At 48.4% G+C, this 17,672-nt stretch overlaps 6 protein-coding genes across 6 annotated transcripts; 5 read left to right on the forward strand and 1 right to left on the reverse strand.

Annotated features, from left to right (window-relative positions):
* Positions 1–29: 29 nt before the first annotated feature.
* On the forward strand, positions 30–3,562 carry K441DRAFT_653044 (uncharacterized protein). Its single transcript, XM_067647465.1, has one exon. The coding sequence runs from the start codon at positions 54–56 to the stop codon at positions 3,321–3,323; it is 3,270 nt and encodes a 1,089-aa protein (XP_067508994.1). The 5' UTR covers positions 30–53; the 3' UTR covers positions 3,324–3,562.
* A 52-nt stretch (positions 3,563–3,614) lies between these two features.
* K441DRAFT_627860 (TPR-like protein) lies at positions 3,615–7,733 on the reverse strand. The gene is made up of 5 exons (XM_067646178.1): positions 6,083–7,733; positions 5,449–6,034; positions 4,912–5,370; positions 4,649–4,861; positions 3,615–4,591 (listed from the first exon to the last, which is right to left on the reverse strand). Exons 1-5 carry the CDS (start codon positions 7,652–7,654, stop codon positions 3,786–3,788), a joined length of 3,636 nt encoding a protein of 1,211 aa, XP_067508995.1. The 5' UTR covers positions 7,655–7,733; the 3' UTR covers positions 3,615–3,785.
* A 502-nt stretch (positions 7,734–8,235) lies between these two features.
* On the forward strand, positions 8,236–9,391 carry K441DRAFT_538200 (uncharacterized protein; the record flags this gene model as incomplete). Its single annotated transcript, XM_067642518.1, has 5 exons — positions 8,236–8,387; positions 8,484–8,721; positions 8,772–8,828; positions 8,883–9,197; positions 9,251–9,391. Coding segments are annotated over 5 exons (903 nt in total), but the record flags the coding sequence as incomplete, so codon positions are not given.
* Positions 9,392–9,574: 183 nt separating this feature from the next.
* K441DRAFT_462085 (kinase-like protein) lies at positions 9,575–10,762 on the forward strand (the record flags this gene model as incomplete). Its single annotated transcript, XM_067641788.1, has 2 exons — positions 9,575–10,084; positions 10,142–10,762. Coding segments are annotated over 2 exons (1,131 nt in total), but the record flags the coding sequence as incomplete, so codon positions are not given.
* A 180-nt stretch (positions 10,763–10,942) lies between these two features.
* On the forward strand, positions 10,943–12,248 carry K441DRAFT_539559 (TPR-like protein; the record flags this gene model as incomplete). Its single annotated transcript, XM_067642563.1, has 2 exons — positions 10,943–11,472; positions 11,603–12,248. 2 exons carry the CDS (start codon positions 10,943–10,945, stop codon positions 12,246–12,248), a joined length of 1,176 nt encoding a protein of 391 aa, XP_067508998.1.
* Positions 12,249–14,585: 2,337 nt separating this feature from the next.
* On the forward strand, positions 14,586–15,836 carry K441DRAFT_653051 (uncharacterized protein). Its single transcript, XM_067647466.1, has 4 exons — positions 14,586–14,849; positions 14,902–14,961; positions 15,040–15,339; positions 15,405–15,836. Exons 1-4 carry the CDS (start codon positions 14,745–14,747, stop codon positions 15,570–15,572), a joined length of 633 nt encoding a protein of 210 aa, XP_067508999.1. The 5' UTR covers positions 14,586–14,744; the 3' UTR covers positions 15,573–15,836.
* Positions 15,837–17,672: the final 1,836 nt, after the last annotated feature.

A 17,672-nucleotide genomic window follows, 5' to 3' on the forward strand; every position in this document is an offset into this window, starting at 1 on the left:
CCAGACCGCAACATTTCAGAAAAGCGTAGAGTACATCGTGCACTCTAGCAATCATGCATCGGTATACTCAGGCAACACCGTGCCCCGCACCGAATCCATCGTTCCAAAATATCGATCGTTATTACACAAACGCAAATCGCTCCTCCACATACGCGAACTCGGGCGCTTCCTATTTACAGGATGATACCACAACTACCTTAGAATACACGACAGAATTACAAACACATATCAGGAATGCGAAACCGAGGCGGCGCCCGAGGGATCCAGCGCGGAAGTCAACATTTAACCCGTCGATGGACATTTTCGAGGATGTGGCCCTCGAGGAACAACACCACCAGATTGCTGAGGCTAGTAGGGGTAGAGCTTCTATTGTGTGCAGGGAATTAGGAGCAAGGAAGAGTACGATCTTAGCACATCCAGCGCAAAAAATGCCAATTGCCCCGCCAGCAGTTCAGGAACCACAATTGGCGCGACCAACGAGAAGACGCGTATCTTCCGTCCTAGCGGACAGAGAGCCTTTGGGAACCGAGAAAACTATACAGGTTCAAGAGGATAGGCTGAAGAGGCATGAACATAAGAAGTCGGAAATCAGAAAGGATCCGCGCCGGAGGACCATATACATTCCGTCCGAGGACACCACCATTATAACGGTTCATCCGGGGGCGCCAACTCATAAACATAGGAGTGGGAGAATGAAATCACCGGACTTTGGTCTTGATTTGGTGACTTTATCGGAGGAGGAGCCGGGGAGCCTTGTATCAGCACTGCGGCAGGACAAGAAAACATCTCGAAAGTCGTTAGCGGTACCTCCAAAACGAGGTCCTCTGCAGCAAACCTCCCGGCCTGTGCAAGGTGTGATATTCGCTGAGGATGTTGTGGGGAAAGGTGGTGGAAAGGAGAACATACCGCCTGGGAGGTCACTAATCGATGATGCGAAGCCCGTACGGAAAGAAAGCCGATTTCAATTTGGGAAAGAAGAATCCAAAAGTCATGTCAGAAAGTCATCCAAGGTCCATTTTACTTCATCGAAGCAACATGAGCATGTTCAAAGCTCCAGAGTTAAGGCTGGGGGAAGCCGGAAGAGAATAAGCTCTGAGATTAGCCATGCCGGATCTCCCTCGAAATCGTTAAAAACTAGAGCTGACGCGACGGCTGCCTCTGCTGCTTCTCAGAAGTTATCTACACGAAGAGTTTCCAAGCTACTTCCTACGAACTCGTCTTCTCCATTCCAGCCGACGAACTCTCCGCCAAGCGCGTTACGACGACACAAAACAGATCGGCCTCCTTCGAAGCTCAACGTTCCTCTCGTTGCCCAGAAAGCTTCGCAGCAACAAGAGAGATATCCAGTACTTTCCGAGAACCTTTCAATACCAGAGCTCTATGAGGATAATTGGCTGAGTTACCAAGAGGTTGCTATCACGCAACTACTCAATAGTCTTTTCGAATCTGCCAGCAAGGATTGCAATCGTGAACAGGATCCCGATGAACTAAGAAAGAAGTTTATTACACTATATCATGAGCCCGCTATGCCACTACTGCATAAGCGCCTCCAAGCATCTTTACTCTACGGCGCATTAAGCATACCGAAAGATCTCCTCGCGCAGACTCTGCGCCTGAAAGATGATGTTGGCCTCCGCCGTAAATTCTTGAAGTTGTGGGTTGACACATACGACTTAGGGGCCTTGAAAGCGGCAGCAGAAACTATCATCGGCCGTCAGATTCCAGTCTCATCAAGATTATCTGGAGTCTCCACTAGTTCAGACGGCGGAGAGCGCCAGGTGCGAGCGGAAAGGAGAGCCATTGAAGGGTTCATAGATACATTTATCATCCGCAACGAAGACGCCATACGTGTTAAGACAGGCGTTGGCAGCATTGCAAGCATCGCCCGGCAGAGCGAACTTCATGGTGATGACTTTGGATCTCAAGGTTGGTCATGGCGCCGAACAGTACTTCGGAGCTTGATGCTTGTCCTCCTTTTGGACAAAGCAAAGGCCACAGATATCCTTCCCGGTTGCCTGTTTCAGATTTCATCTCCCCAGAAATCTTCAACTACAGTGCTCCATACTCTAGCATCAATACTGCTACCATCGTTAGGCGATATAACCCGCCCACTTGGCCATCTCAACTACCGCGTTGAACACATCCAATACCCTCTACAAGAATACACCTATCACATAAGCAACCTCGCCACCGATCTCAGGAATGGGGTGCTCCTAACGAGGCTAGTTGAGTTACTCCTATATCCTCCGTCAACCCTCGCATCGCGTTCTGAGGAGACGTTGACAATTACGATGCCAACTGGCGATATTCTGACCAGTACATTCGACTTAGACCAGAAGGAACCTTGGATTCTCTCCCAGCACCTAAAATTCCCCAGCATCGGCCGCGCTCAGAAGCTCTACAACGTGCAGATCGCCCTTAGCGCCCTCGAAGGTGTCAAAGGCCTCCCCAGCCGCGCTATCTCCGACGTCAAACCTGACGACATCGTTGATGGCCACCGCGAAAATACGCTCGGTCTCCTCTGGGCCCTAGTCTGTAAATGGGGTTTAGGCCCTCTCATAAACTGGGCGGAAGTCGAGAAGGAGACGGCCCGATTCAGGCAGATGTGGTACGAGAAGCACACCTTCGGCACTGCCAGCTCGGAGCTATACTCGGATAACGAGGACGACACCGTTGAGCTCGAGGGCCTAGAACGCTACACGCACCTCCTGCACGCCTGGGCTCGCAGCATCGCGCGCCTGCGCGGCCTGCGCGTCGCAAACCTCACCACCGCCTTCGCAGACGGCAAAGCCCTCGAAGCAATCGTCGACGCCTACCTACCCCACAACCCCACCATCTCCAGCTCCAGGGCCTCCCGCAAGCTCTCCCTCGCCGCAAAACTCCACTCAGCCGGCTGCTCCGCCGCCTTCACAAATCTCTTCTCCAGCACCCCCGCCCTACCCTCGCGCGACTTTACGATCTCGACTCTCGCCTTCCTGGCCTCGCGCCTGCTGCCGGCCGCCCGCGCTGCCCGCGCTGCAGCTACCATTCAGGCTTTCTGGCGCGTGTGCCTGGCGCGCCGCACTGCGAGCCGCCGCGTCGCGTTGATGCGGGTTGCGGCGCACTGCGCACTGGTGGTGCGGACGCGCGAGCGGCTGGTGGGCGCTGCGGTGGTGCTGCAAAGGGCATGGAAGGGTGTGCTGGAGGCGAGGAGAGAGAGGTTGGAGAGGGATGTGGTCAGCTTTCAGAGTTTGTGGAGGGGCGCGGTGGTAAGGAGGACGGTGAGGGGATGGGGAGTTGGTAGGGGGAAGGTGAGAGAGAGGAGGGCTAGGGGGGGCTGGTAGCTGGGTGCGCTTTATTATGCTGTGAGAGGATGAGAGGGGAGATTAAGAGGTTTCGAGAGGCATCTTTGGTTGGACTGTGTTAACAATTTGTATTTGGGGTGGGTTGGTTTGTATCGGTAAGCGTCTGTTGGTTTCGGATGGTCCGGTAACGAATTATGAACTCTCTTTGGCTTAAGGTCTGGTGAAGATATGACAGAATACCCTAAATTGATCAGTCGAGAAAGCTATATTTAGAGCACATCTCAGTTAAGATTCCAATATATTTTGAAATGTTTGTTTCAATTTTTAGATGCCGCTTACACTGATATTGTGGAGATGATCAACGCATATGCCCCATCCCCAAACACAACTATGTGCAGGTATATAATTTAACCCGCCGCCGGGAAAGGCAGGCGCTACAAGCACCATATCCCTAGAGCTTGCACCAGACTCTAGAAAATGCAACACGCTAGAAAAGATGAGCTACTCAATAACAAGCCCTCGTTCAGTGACCTTCCTCGCGCCCTCAAAATTTCCCGTCAAAGCAAGTATCGTCTGAATCGCGAACGACGCCTCAGCCGCAAAATCTTCCACAGCTTCGACTTTACCATTCTCACGATTCTGCTGCTCCTCCCGCACACGGCCACTCATCTCAATGCACCTCTCATACGCCGGGAACGCCAAGTGTGTCAAGCCGAGAGCATGCCATGCCCGGCCAATGTTGAACTCGGCCTCTTGAATATGAACCGCGACGTTATCCTTGGTCCGCAATTCGTAGTAGCGGAAAAGAAAAGCAAGGCCCTGCTGGACCTGATACTGGCGGTTCTCGGACTGCCGCTTCATCGCGTGCTGGATGTAGCAAAGTGCTATTGAGAGGTTGACAATCGGGTCGTCAGGAGTGATAACATAGGCTCGGAAATAGTAGTTCAGCGCACTCACGTAGGTCCCTGCGGCGACAAGCACGTGGCCGTAGAGGGCAAAGAGAGTGGGGTCGTGGCTTTTGATCTTGTGCATTAGCCCGGTTCCAGTTGTCCAGGAGGACCGCTCAGTGTTGTTGAATTTGTACCATTTACGCTGCTCTGGTGTGAGCAGTGTAAAGTCCATGGCTTTGACGTATCGGAGTATAGCCTTCTGGGCTGGTCCCGAGTTGTACCAACCATTTGGGCCCGAGCAGAGCCGATTGGAGATGTTATAGAGCCGGAAGAGGTCGCTATCGAATGGATAATGCTTCATGAACCAACGACAGGCATAGCAGACTTGTTCAGCATCGTTGAGAGTGATAGCACAGGCTAACGAGAGCGTCAGTTACTTAGGATCCAGTCACAGCTGTAAACAAATTTCCTTACCTAACCAGCAGACGTAGATCCGATGTAGGCGATTCCTTTCTGTGAAGAAGACGTTGGCTTTACAAGCTGCATTTAGAATCTCGAAACATCGCTCGCCGTTCCCTGTTTTGGCCAATTGTGTGGCGTATGAGCAGAATATGTCGAACCACTCTTCAAATGAAATGTCATGGAACTCATTGGCAACATTATCTAATTCAGCATCGAGATCATGATCTGCAGAACTTCTTAGCACCGATCATATCTGCGCATCGGAGGCAACTTACCGCCACTGTCGATCCTATTTGCGAAAGACGCTAATTCGGTGATAGCCGCATCTTTCCACCAATCCCCGCGCCTCCGGAAGTATCCAGTAAATGGGAGGTTCCTGTCCATAAAGAAGAGTTTGAACTTCATGAACTCAGCTATCATTTCGCTTGCCGCATTCATCCATTCTTCTGTGGTAAGGCGGTCTCCAGTATCTATGGCTTCCTCCAACTCTTTCATAGTCTTAAATTGATCTTTGATTCTTAGATCCACATCCTTGGCTGCCTGCATTTCTGCTGGCCTTTTCGCAGCAGCCTGACTTAGCCTATATCTTACAGTAGCAGATTTAGAAAACTGGGGATCATCGACAGGTTGGAACGTTCTTATGAACGAGCTTTCAAAAGAACCAGGCATTTGCTTCCCAAATTTCTGAGGTTCAAACGGCCTCCTACTGGAACTTGACCGTTCCGGTGGTTGACCTCCGGTAGGGCCATTGGTACCGCTTAACGCTTCATCGGAATTCTCGTCCAGATCCAAACCAGTATTCAACTCATGACCTCCGGTAGGGCCATTGGTACCGCTTAACGCTTCATCGGAATTCTCGTCCAGATCCAAACCAGTATTCAACTCATGCCTTGGTACAGACCTTGGGGCAATTTTCCTTGGCATACTTCTCATATGGTTCTTTCTGTCTTCGTTCTTGAAAACGGGTTTCCTCGGAGGAAAGGCTGGCTGGACAGCCGCGATCGATTTGAATCCAGCTTTTCTGAGAAGGTCTAGCCTTCCCAATTTGAACACCTCTCTACCCTTACGAATTGCGGCCTCCTTCATCCCAAAGTCCTCGAGGAATTTTGCTAGTTGTACGAGATCTTCGACATTCTGCGTGTCTGTGCTCATCACAGTCTGCAAGCATTCAGCTGCATCCGATGTTCGCCGAAGTGCTGTGTAGCAAACTGCGAGCCCTAGATAGTATGCTACATTCATTTCATCGGGGTTCCTTTGGAGTGCTTCGTAGAAACGAATCGCTTCTTGGTGATAACCTAATGATTTGAAAGTATCGGCAGCTTCGCGGAAGAGATCGCCGTAGTCCATGACCTTTGCATCTGGTGATTCGTCATCCGGTTCGAGAAACTCGAAATGTTTCTTTAAAGAAATTAGCAGCTTAAAGTGCAGTAGTTGGCCAAAACATACCAAAGCTTCAGCAAGATGAGAAGGGCCCATATGCAACCTATAAACACCCATTTTCACCCTTATTTCTAGAGGCATACCTTCTCCATACGTTTCGTTAGGATAATCCCCAGGAGTAAACCCACTTACTCCAATCCTTCTGGGCTCATCTCCAACGTCCCACTCCCGATCGTCTTGTTGAGAATCCCAATATTTCTCCTCCTTCCTGCCAAGCAGCCATCTAGAGAGCATCTTTAAGCTTGTTAAAGCCTTGTCATAATTCTTTACACGCTCTAGAAGCTCTAGATAGTAATTTAGTAAAGACCAATCAAAGTTGCTAGTTGCAGGAGATTCGTTCTTTGTAAAATAGGTAATTGTGCTCCCGAAACTATTCAGGACTTTATCAAGGTACTTTGCAGCATGTCTCCCAGATTTTGTACTTAACCTCGCCATTTCTCGAACAACCTCAGTCTCGGAAGGTCGGATTTCTAGCATCTTTGCACAAAGTGATATAGCTTTGCCATTATTTCCAAGCTCTACTTCAATCTTAAGTTTCTGTTCTCGGGCTTCGTAGTCATTCGGATCCATCAAAAGGATTTCCTTTAGGCATGAAAGGGCGAGGGCAATCTTGACTCCCCGGTTGTACAGGGGGTATTTTTCTTCCTCGAGATCCCAAATTCGCTCGATAATATGGAACCAAAGATTCTTGTCTCGCTTGGTTGGAGCACCGACAATTAAAGCTTCTAGAGAACGTTGCATGTCTCCCATTTCCAGATGGATTTCGGATAGGAGGCTATGAGTTGCAAATATCTCCGGATTGAGCTGAATAGCTCTATTGGCATAATCGATAGCAGCCTGGTAATTCTTTTCAACGTAGGCATCGCTCGCACGATTTTGGAGATTCTTGAACTCTGGCCCAGGATCAGCAACCGTACGAGGTCCTTTCCTTCCCCGCATTCCTCCACGTTGGCCTTCACCCTTTGGGGCTGCTCCTTTCCTACGGCCTCTTGGTTTTGGACGAGATTCTTTAGGTGGGCGACCACGGCGGCCTTTTCCTCTGCCAGTGCCTAGCGAGCGTCCTCGCCGTGGTAGCAGGGTTTCTTGCAAAGATTCGTCGATTAGCATTTCATCTTGACTAGCCTGCTCTCCGTCTGACATTGCATAATCGGGGTCAACATTAGGGTTGTTTGGGTCTGGGATAAAGCTCAGGAACTGTTCGTCAGCGGTCGGATCGATTTCGTCTTCACTTTCATCGTCCTCTTCCTCATCCTCAAGGCCACCTGAAGTATCTATTTGAAACAAATCTGTTTGAGGATTAAAGCCCACAAACGATGATTGAAGTTGTGGTGGCAGCACTGGATAAGCTCCTTCGTCTTCGATATCATCGAAATCGTCAAAGTTATTACTAGGAACAAAACCTTCATGTACCACAGGCCCGTGGGTAACATATTCTTGATCATATTGGAATTGAGAGCCACTGTGTGGTATTTGAATTTCTCCGAACAGCCGAGGGTCGTAGTACGGTGACATATATTGATTCGGTGAAATAGGCTGCTGAGTGGGCAGGTACCCGAAAACTCGATTTCGCGGATCCATATTATTAGAGTACGTTTGCTATCCACCAGAAAACCCTCCGAGATTGTGTTTCTTCCGTCGGCATAGATACATAGGCGGCTTGTTAGAGGTTAGCAGGAGCAGTCTTATGCAACCCTGCCGCTAGAAAAGTCATGGCTGGCGGTTCGGCTAAAGTTATCTCAGTGCCAGACCTTCTTACCGAGATTTTGCCGTGCACTAAGCCGTTTTGAGCAAAACCTTCGTCGGTCTACAAGGGTATGGCCGGTTTGCACTAGCTATCGGCGACAGGCCTGCCCCCATTTTCAGCTTGCAGAATAGCTTTTTAAGGTTGCAAAAGATAGCAAATGTTAAATGGGAGAAACGGGACAATATGGTAGGAATCGGGCAAGGCTACTATATATAGTTTATCACCTTGATCATGTTTAACGAAACGGGATTGGATGCCACAGGCTGCAGACCAGAACAAGCAAGCGCCAGGCTGAGTTTTAGGCCCTCAAATCCAAACACGCAGGCCTCTTTTCGCCCATTACAGCTTCATTCTTTATTTTGTTATTAGACGGACGGGCCTGCCGTCGCAGATCAGCACGCTCCCAACGCGCGAGATGGAGAACACGCAACGGTTGTCACATCACAGGGCTGAAGACCCCACGGGCGACTCATCTTCTCTTCCAAGCAACCCCACTACTGGCCCACACAGGAAGACTGTTCCTTCGGGCATTAAGCTGTTCCACGATGCGCAGAACAGCGCTGCAGAGTAAGTTGGCTTTTTTCTCTGGCAAGCTTGTCCCCCAAGTGCTTTATCTTTAAACTAGTTCATTAGATCTTCTAACTCACCGTCTCACCTTCGTAGTATCATATTCGTACATGGTCTCACGGGAGACCGCGAAAAGACATGGACGGCAAAGGATGCCAAAGCGCCATGGCCTCAAACCTTGCTTCCGGACACACTCCCCAATGCCCGAGTCCTTACATTCGGATACGATGCATACGTTGCGGACTGGATGGGCATGGTCTCAAAGAATAGAATCGGAAACCATTCGATGAACCTGCTTACTGCCGTTGCGACGTACCGGGAGAACGATGATACTGTGAGCTTAAGAAGGGAATGATATGTAGAGCAGGTGGCTTACGCTGGCAGAACAACCGCCCGATCGTCTTTGTGTGTCACAGCCTCGGCGGCCTTGTGTGTGAGGATGTACGCCGCCTCGCTCCTAATGGGAAAGCATATAAAGGTTGATATTTACTGCAGGCATTAGTAGCGGCATCACAGAGACCAGAGAACCATCTGCGAAGAATCCTTCACTCAACCCACGGCATTTTGTTCCTCGGCACCCCCCATCACGGATCTGGACTGGCAAAATGGGCTGAAGTGGTAGCCAGGTCCATCGGCGTGTTAAAGCAGACAAATGCTCAGATTGTTGCAGTCCTTAAAAGCGACACTGAGGTCCTTGCACAGATCCAAGATAGTTTCCATACTTTAATTAGGGCACGGGCTAAGGATGGCCTTCAGCCAATTGAGATTACCGGCTTCTACGAAGAGCTGCCTCTGCCAGGCATTGGTGTAGTAAGTCGAGTTCGGTACATTGCCGTATTCTTGCATTCTAACGGGCCACCTAGGTCGTCCCGTCGCACTCGGCTATCCTCCCTGGATACATTCCTATCGGCATACGAAGTAATCACATAGGCATGACAAAGTTTGAGGATGAAAACGACCCAGGGTTTATAGCAATTACTGGGGAGCTTCGTAAGTGGATTAAGGATATAAGTACACACGGAAGCTCTGAATTTGCTAGCACTGCCGTATCGCAGCAACAGCGCATCCAACAGGACAGCCATCATGGCGAAAGTAAATCACATCCATCACTCCGGAGTTTAGGTCCCCTTTGCACATTATCTACGAACTATAACCTTGGGGACTATTTTTCCGAATCTATAAAATCATATAGTGATGCTGACTGCACAGGGGTCTCACAGCTCCTTCGCAAAATTGGGCGGTCGGAATGGAGTGTCACGCCAAGGCTCTACATCGTGCTCCGTAAAATAGACCAACTTCAGCTCCTTGACAGCTTTATCAATTACGGCATAACTGACTTATGGTTGCCCTTATCCCGTTCCTCGCTCCCTTTATCACTTCGACCCTCGTTGCATGATGAATTCCTTGAAGCACAGAAGACAGTGCTTACAAAGGCGGTTAGCTTAGAGAATCCAAAGCTCGCGAGACACGCACATTTTGGGCGTGATGATGAATTCCCCTTCAAGGAGGCTGGAAGACTTGGTGAGGGAGCTTTCGGCTACGTTGACAAAGTCATTAGTACGTTGAGTGGGCGGGAGTTTGCCAGAAAGCGGTTTCGCAGAGTGGGAAGAAATCAACAGAGTAAAATCCAGCTCAAGAGCTTCAAGAATGAACTAGACGTTCTGAAACGCATACAACACAATCACTGCGTTGAATTGGTGAGTGGCTCTGTAAAACGAAGGTGATGGCATTCGTCGAATACTAATGTTACGTAGATAGCCAGCTATACAGACTCTAAACACTTCGGCATCCTCATGGCCCCTGTTGCGGAGTGTAACCTTGCCTCCTTTTTTACTTTTGCTACTAGCGACGAATCAAGCTTGCGAAGCTTGAGTACATTCTTCGGCTGTCTTGCCAGTGCTGTACATTACCTACACCAGACAAAGATCCGCCATCGTGATATTAAACCAGAGAACATCTTAGTCAAGGCCAAACGAGTCTACCTCACCGATTTCGGCATATCGCTTGACTGGGAGAATCTTACTAGAAGCACTACCACCGAGGATACCGCCAAGAGCCTTATATATTGCGCACCAGAGGTTGCCCGCCATGAGAAACGGAACTCTTCGTCCGATATATGGTCCTTAGGGTGCATTTACCTAGAAATATGGACTGTCCTTCACGGCTATTCCGTTGAAGACTTGCGTGACTATTTCAGGGCGCGAACAGAGGTCCATCGATTTTATAGTAACATATCATCCTTTCAGGACTGGATGACTAACACATTGTCTCACAATCCGCGTCGCAGGCCTCGGCTACCCTTCATTGTAGAATCGTGGATCGATGCAATGCTTCAAGAACCATATGACAACCGGGTTAGTGCAGAACAACTTTATTATTTAGTCTCGCAGTTTAAGCAGCGAGAGATAGAGCCACAGAATCCGTTCTGTGGAGAGTGCTGCATCATGGAAGAGGACGTTTATTCGGAGCATAGCTCAGATAGCGATCCTTTGGCAATATCAATGGATACGAGTGCGAGGGTGATTGGGCAGGAGAATCCTTCCGCACTAGATAGCATGGTGAACCAGGCGCCGACGTATAGGAACCAAGGGCAGTGGAAGGAGGCCGAAGAGCTGGAGGCGCAAGTGATAGAGACTGGAAAGGGGGTGCTTAAAGAGGAGCATCCAGACACGCTGACTAGCACGGCTAACCTGGGGCCGACCTACGGTAATCAAGGGCGGTTAAAAGAGGCTGAAGAGTTGAGGTTAAAAGTAATAGAGACAAGAAAGAGAGTGCTTGGAGAGGAGCATCTAGACACACTGATTAGCATAGCTGATTTGGCATTAGCATACAAGAATCAAAGGCGGTGGAAGGAGGCTGAAGAGCTAGAAGTGCAAGTAATGGAGACAAGAAAGAGGGTACTTGGAGAAGAGCATCCAGACACACTAGTTAGCATGGCTAGGCTGGCGTGGACGTATAGTAATCAAGGGCGGTGGAAGGAGACTGAAGAGCTAGAAGTGCAAGTAATGGAGACAAGAAAGAGGGTACTTGGAGAAGAGCATCCAGACACACTAGTTAGCATGGCTAGGCTGGGCGTGGACGTATAGTAATCAAGGGCGGGTGGAAGGAGGCTGAAGAGCTAGAAGTGCAAGTAATGGAGACAAGAAAGAGGGTACTTGGAGAAGAGCATCCAGACACACTAGTTAGCATATGGCTAGGCTGGCGTGGACGTATAGTAATCAAGGGCGGTGGAAGGAGACTGAAGAGCTAGAAGTGCAAGTAATGGAGACAAGAAAGAGGGTACTCGGAGAAGAGCACCCAGACACACTGAATATCATATCCGATTTGGCATTGATGTACAGGAATCAAGGGCGGTGGAAGGAGGCTGAAGAGCTAGGGGTGCAAGTAATAGAGACAAAGAAGAGGGTTCTTGGGAAGGAGCATCCTTCTACGCTAATTAGCATGGCTAATCTAGCGTTAGTATATGATAGCCAGGGGCGGTTAAAGGAGGCCGAAGAGCTGGATTTACAAGTAATAGAGATAAGAAAGAGGGTGCTTGGAGAGGAGCATCTAGACACACTGCTTAGCATGGCTAACCTGGCGTGGATGTATAGTAATCAAAGGCGGTGGAAGAAGGCCGAAGAGCTAATGTTAAAAGTAATGGAGACGAGAAAGAGGGTACTTGGAGAAGAGCATCCAGTTACACTGGTTAGCATATCCGATTTGGCATTAATGTATAAGAATCAAAGGCGGTGGAAGGAGGCTGAAGAGCTGGGGGTGCAAGTAATGGAGACGAGAAAGAGGGTGCTTGGAGAAGATCATCCAGACACACTGATTAGCATGGCCAACCTGGCGTCGACATACGGTGATCAAGGACGGTAGTAGAGGCCGAAGAGCTGGAGGTGCAAGTGATAGAGACGAGAAAGAAGGTCCTTGCGTAAAAGCATCCAAATACGCTAACCAGTATAAAACAACCTAACATGTTCGTGGAAGTCCCAAAGTCGCCACGAAGAGGCTATGTTACTAAGGGGCTGTTCAGTTGCATATCGCCTCCATATTCATAACCTGTCAATCCGTGCGCCTTTTAGTGGCGGCTACCATTGAATATATAATTGAGTCGACCGTTCGGTTAAGGCTCCAGATGAGGCTCCATATTTGACTTCGCATAATGCATAATTGACATCGGTGAGCGATTCGAATAAGCCCCTCTCTGCCACCAGGCCTCTATCGCGACTCCCTACTTTGGTGTAATAATGGAGTCTCCTCCTCGGCCAACGCCCTCTCCACGATCGGCGTTTCCTACATCTTTGCCCACCTCCCGTACGAGCCGTAGTAGAGTTACAGCGACGCCCGCGATCACGAAGGTTAAGATAATGACATCATATAAGGCTTGCAAATGCGACAGCAGTATCGCGGTCGAGGCGTGTGGAGTCGCCATATCACGAGAAGTTATCACTTTGGCGCGTATATTGGAGCTCCATATTAATATGGAATATGGAACGGGAGCTCGAAGCTACATATTAAAATGGTGCCAAGAACCTCATTTCAACTACTGTATACAGTATAGCTTGCAAATTTGACGCGCTTACCGATATGGAGGAGCTCCATATTCAAAAGTCGTCAGATTTACCGAACACCCACCTCATATTCAGATTTGAGCTCCATTTCGGTTACAATATGGAGTCGCAACCGAACACCCCCTAATGCGAAAATGGCCCTAGCCCTTGGCCCTCTACATCCTCATACGCAGGCATCACTTAAAACTCTAAATAAGTAGCAGATAGATAATATCCCCTGCACTGATGACTGCCAATAATAAGTGGCCCGTGCGAGAAATTCTAGGTACTCTACATCACGCCCGCGCACGTTTAATACTTCCCCAATATTTCCCTTCAAGCAGGCCTTTTAATTGGTGCGCACGAGCCACAATTTATTGGACACAGTTATTACAACTTTAAAGCTAGTGAAAATGCGGAACGCGTCGAACTGCGTAAGCTTGCTTGGAAGTGATATCTAACAGTAATTAATTGATTTGGCACTAAATATCGCCACCACAAGTAGGGAGGGTGGTCGACCCGCACCGACCACTAATAATCGACTTTTGGTGTTCCTCGCACGGAGACCAGTTTGTGCACACTGACGGTGCAAGGGGATACAGATTATACAATCTTTAGTGTACTTTTGTCAGGTGACAAAGTCACCTCGCTTATATATATTGTTCCGCACAGCCGTGCCCGGCATCTTGTCAGTCATTCGCTTACCTTTTGTAGGTTTGTGCGGAGCTTGTCACGTCACAATTTTATAGTAACAATACGCCGGATAGCTATCTACGGTAGTTAGAATAACTAAATTAACGCCCGCGAAGAGAGCCTTGCTGGCTAATTTTCCGTAAACCGCTTTATTACTTTATCACGCCCGACATCTACAGAGCCTCATTTTCCGCCTCTCTGCCTGCGTAACCGAGGTGCCTCATTATTTACCAACGGTCTAACTACCTCAACGTCGCTGGCTCGCCGTTGACTCGTTGACTCGTTGCCTACTTGCTGTTTCTAAGGTGTCTACCGACCGTCTGGCGTTTGTATAGGTGGGCAGCAGCAGATGCGACCGAGTGCGACCGAGTGCGACTAAGTACGACCGCGCGGTGACAGCTTTAGTACATTTTCCAGCAGCAACCACTTGGCCGTTCAGAATAATTCTAATAGCGTTCGAATTGCCTCATAAAGTTCTAGAACTTGTCGATGGTCGGTCGTCAATAAAAGCGTTGGTTCGCTGTTAATTAATGGTTGAAAATTTAGTATGGCGCGCAGGTTTTGGTGAAGTTAACGCGCGGGACTAGGAAAAATACGAAGCGTGTACCAGACGATCATCATAGTAAGGCTAAAGTTAAGGTTTTGCAACTTTTGTAATCTAGCATAACCGATCGTCTCCCACTGCACCTGCGAAGCAAAATCAATCCTCCCCTACGATCAATCACCCGATACATGGCTCCATATCAAATAATCAAGCGCTTTGAACCAGCTGGAAAACCCTCTGTCTGGTATGTTTTTGAGAATCATTTCACCGTTACAAGCTGACTGAGTATCAGCATCATTGCTGTTCAAGGATTATGGGCAGATCCGAATCACACATGGGCTAACAACGGCGTAAATTGGCTGCAGGGCCTGTTACCGGTCGATCTTCCTACGGCTAGGATCATGAGTTTTGAGCCCGTAAAAGATCCAAGGTCGAGTCCCTTGAAGCAGAATCGACGATCAGTCGTGTCTTTGTGCGGTACATTGGCCTTTTCTCTCCGCATTTTGTTTTTTTTATACAACAGGGCTGAAACGTTTGTTTGCAAACTTTGCGGCGATCCTGTTGCTGATCGCTCCCCAAATAGCTATGCTGCGCACAGCGGCCTTGAGTCTGGCGGAGACTCCTGCCACCGAGCTTGAGGATGAAGCACTTCAACTTACATTCTGCATCCAGCAACAACGCCAAAAAGACGTGCGGTACTATTCTGACTTCGCGAGATGACTTGGCTAATGTATTCGTTCAGCATGACATGACTTCAATAATCCTAATCGGGCACAGTTTTGGCGGGCTGGTCGTGAAACGGGTATAATGATGCCTTGAGCTTCTCACACACTCTGTTCTGAGAAGATAGCCATGTTCGTCGTAATTGACACATCACTAGGCCCTTGCTATGGGACAGCAAACCCTTGACACTGTCAGCTTTCTGCCCTCTGTGATCGGAGTGATCTTTGTTGGGACACCTCACCAAGGCTCCAAGCTAGCATCTTTTACGCTTCCTATGAGCCGTCTGTTCCGATTGCCAGGAGCCTTTCTTTCGAGACTCTCAGTGGGGTCAAAGTATTTGGTTCAACTTGATAAAGCTTTTCAGAAGTTTTTGGAGACGTCTACTGTCAGTTTCGTCTCGTTCTACGAGCTAAAGCCCACAAAGTATGGACTTGTTTGGCTTTCCATTCCGATTTTTGTAAGTTCGAACATTGTTTTATTTGATCTCTTTAGGACCGCGGACTAATGACATGTGACGCGCAGACGGCCCCTGAATCAACCACAAGAATAAGTGGGGGGAAACGTATGGGTATGAACTCCAGCCACTCATATATGGTCAAGTATGCATCTCGGGATGATCCGAACTACCAACAGATGTTACAAGCTATCCGCGAGCTGGCTCAGCAACAACTAGGGACATCAACCGATTGATATTAGCTCCGAAGACTTTAACGATCAGTTCACAACACGCCAAGGGCAGGCCAGAATGGCCTCGGTCAGCTTGTACATTTTAGAAGAACAACGGATTACTAGTCATCGAAGGGGTTTAGACATGCACTCAGACCTTCTGGGATCTAAAGGGTCAACGCTTCGGTTGTTTGTACCATGATACCGCCATGACTTTACACACTATGTATAAGACTAATGGATAGACCTAATGAATATAAAGCAGAATGGCTCCAGGCCAGTACGAACTGAGTGAGATTTACCCTTTGACTCACCCTTCGTGGGGGGCAAACTCTCCAGGCATCCCTTCGGCGTAGATGTAATAAATTTAGCCATGCTCATCCTGGCGGCTCACCGTTCAGTGATTATCCCGATAAACCACCGTTGCGCCCTCCGTGGCCCCAGGCTGAGGGGCCCATGTGGGCCTAAGGAGCCTTCCCAAAAGCAGCGTCGCTGGAATTACATTTCTGACCTCTCTGATATCATTATCCAGCCGATTCTACCAGACTCTAACTGTATAATTACAGCACCTGGTGTACGAACGCGTAAATACGCGTTCGTGCACCAACCACCTACGTGCTGACTAATCAGGGGGGAGGCGCGTCAGTATATAGACCACGTAGTCTACCTCAATAGAATCGACAGTCACCACCATCCCAAAGAGCATACGATACTATACGTATTTCATGCCCCGGGATATGACTCACTCGTGCTATTAAATTAGTACGAACACTGATCAGTGAGCGCGCACAGATCAGCAATCACTCGACACCTCCCCCCGAGCGATACTCGACAGCGACCACCAGTTCAGACTCCTAGTACGACCTACTAGAAGGTCGGAAGTCGGGGATTACGGACTATCACCAACTCTGTATACTTATTCAAGTCTTAGTACGGTTTACCGGAAGTTTATAGACGCGAATACAGACCTATACGGAACCCCCTACCCTCCTCCAATACCCCCAACCTCTCTCAGACCCTTTACGGAGACCCCTTACCCTTCTGCGAACTACTACGGACCTGCCAATTACCTTTACGGACCGTTACAAGACCTTACGGAAACCCCCTACCCTCCTACAAACCGTTACGGACCTGTTAACTACCTTTACGGCCTACCACAAGACCTCTTCCACCTGCTACGTACTACACTACATATACAGTATGGCAGACCTAAGCAAGTAAATCAGCGAAGGTCAAAAGAAGTGGAGTTAGGGAGTCGACCTCACGTCTACGGACGGCGTTAACGACTATATTAATTTTAAAATCCTTAAATACGGATACTATAAGCTTCTAAACGACGACCTATAGGAGCAATACAAGGAAGACTTTACGGACTTTACGGAAGCTATTCTTAAGGCATATAACCCTACTGCCATCTATAACCTACGAACCCTTTTACGTCACTAAGGTGTATGGGTTAAAAAGGATAAATAAGTTACTATTGCACGGTCCTTATACAACACAATATAGGAGAAGGACCAAACGGAATAGACTAAAGAGGAAATCCTAAACTAGGTTAAAACCACTAATAAACTCTTTACTTCTCCCAAACTTAATAGTATCGCTAGCCTTATACCTAACCTACTTAACCAAATTCATTCTATAAACCTAAGCAATTTCGGAATTAATCTTACGGACCAAAGTATACCTAGTACTAAAGTTACGGACCGCAATACCCCCGTAACCCAAATTACGGACCGTAATACCCCCGCAAATCAAATTACGGATTAAACCCCTTTTATTATTTAAGTTATAGATCCGCAAACCACCTAAGTAAAGACCTACGGCAAGGAGCTAGCTAACTTAGCTAAGCTCTATACTAACAAATCTAAGTATAGCAGTAAAAACGATAACTTTAACTTTAAACTTATTATCTTTACGGACCTCTATCGGAAGGCTAATATTCCTAAACAGGAATTCAGCCAAGCCTATTCCACTATACTGCGCGGCCTAGCACTTAACTACTACTACACTAACCTTAAGAGCAACCCTCTTAGTGTTCCCTTTAATAAGCTATATAAAGCTACCCGCAACTACTTTAAAGGACCGGAATATAAGCGTAATATCCTTACCTAATAGAATACG

This window comes from Cenococcum geophilum (genome assembly GCF_001692895.1).
Source record: "Cenococcum geophilum 1.58 unplaced genomic scaffold K441scaffold_4, whole genome shotgun sequence".
NCBI lineage: Eukaryota > Fungi > Ascomycota > Dothideomycetes > Gloniales > Gloniaceae > Cenococcum > Cenococcum geophilum.

What these genes read in the sequence shown, in the direction of transcription:
- K441DRAFT_653044 (XM_067647465.1), top strand. Translation starts at nt 54, where the DNA reads ATGCATCGGTATACTCAGGCAACACCGTGCCCCGCACCGAATCCATCG.
- K441DRAFT_627860 (XM_067646178.1), bottom strand. Translation starts at nt 7,654, where the DNA reads ATGGATCCGCGAAATCGAGTTTTCGGGTACCTGCCCACTCAGCAGCCT. An exon ending in CTCATCTTGCTGAAGCTTTG is followed by an intron (nt 6,035 to 6,082) that starts GTATGTTTTGGC and finishes ATTTCTTTAAAG; the next exon opens with AAACATTTCGAGTTTCTCGA. An exon ending in GATCTACGTCTGCTGGTTAG is followed by an intron (nt 4,592 to 4,648) that starts GTAAGGAAATTT and finishes CGCTCTCGTTAG; the next exon opens with CCTGTGCTATCACTCTCAAC.
- K441DRAFT_653051 (XM_067647466.1), top strand. Translation starts at nt 14,745, where the DNA reads ATGCTGCGCACAGCGGCCTTGAGTCTGGCGGAGACTCCTGCCACCGAG. An exon ending in AGCAACAACGCCAAAAAGAC is followed by an intron (nt 14,850 to 14,901) that starts GTGCGGTACTAT and finishes GTATTCGTTCAG; the next exon opens with CATGACATGACTTCAATAAT. An exon ending in GGCTTTCCATTCCGATTTTT is followed by an intron (nt 15,340 to 15,404) that starts GTAAGTTCGAAC and finishes TGTGACGCGCAG; the next exon opens with ACGGCCCCTGAATCAACCAC.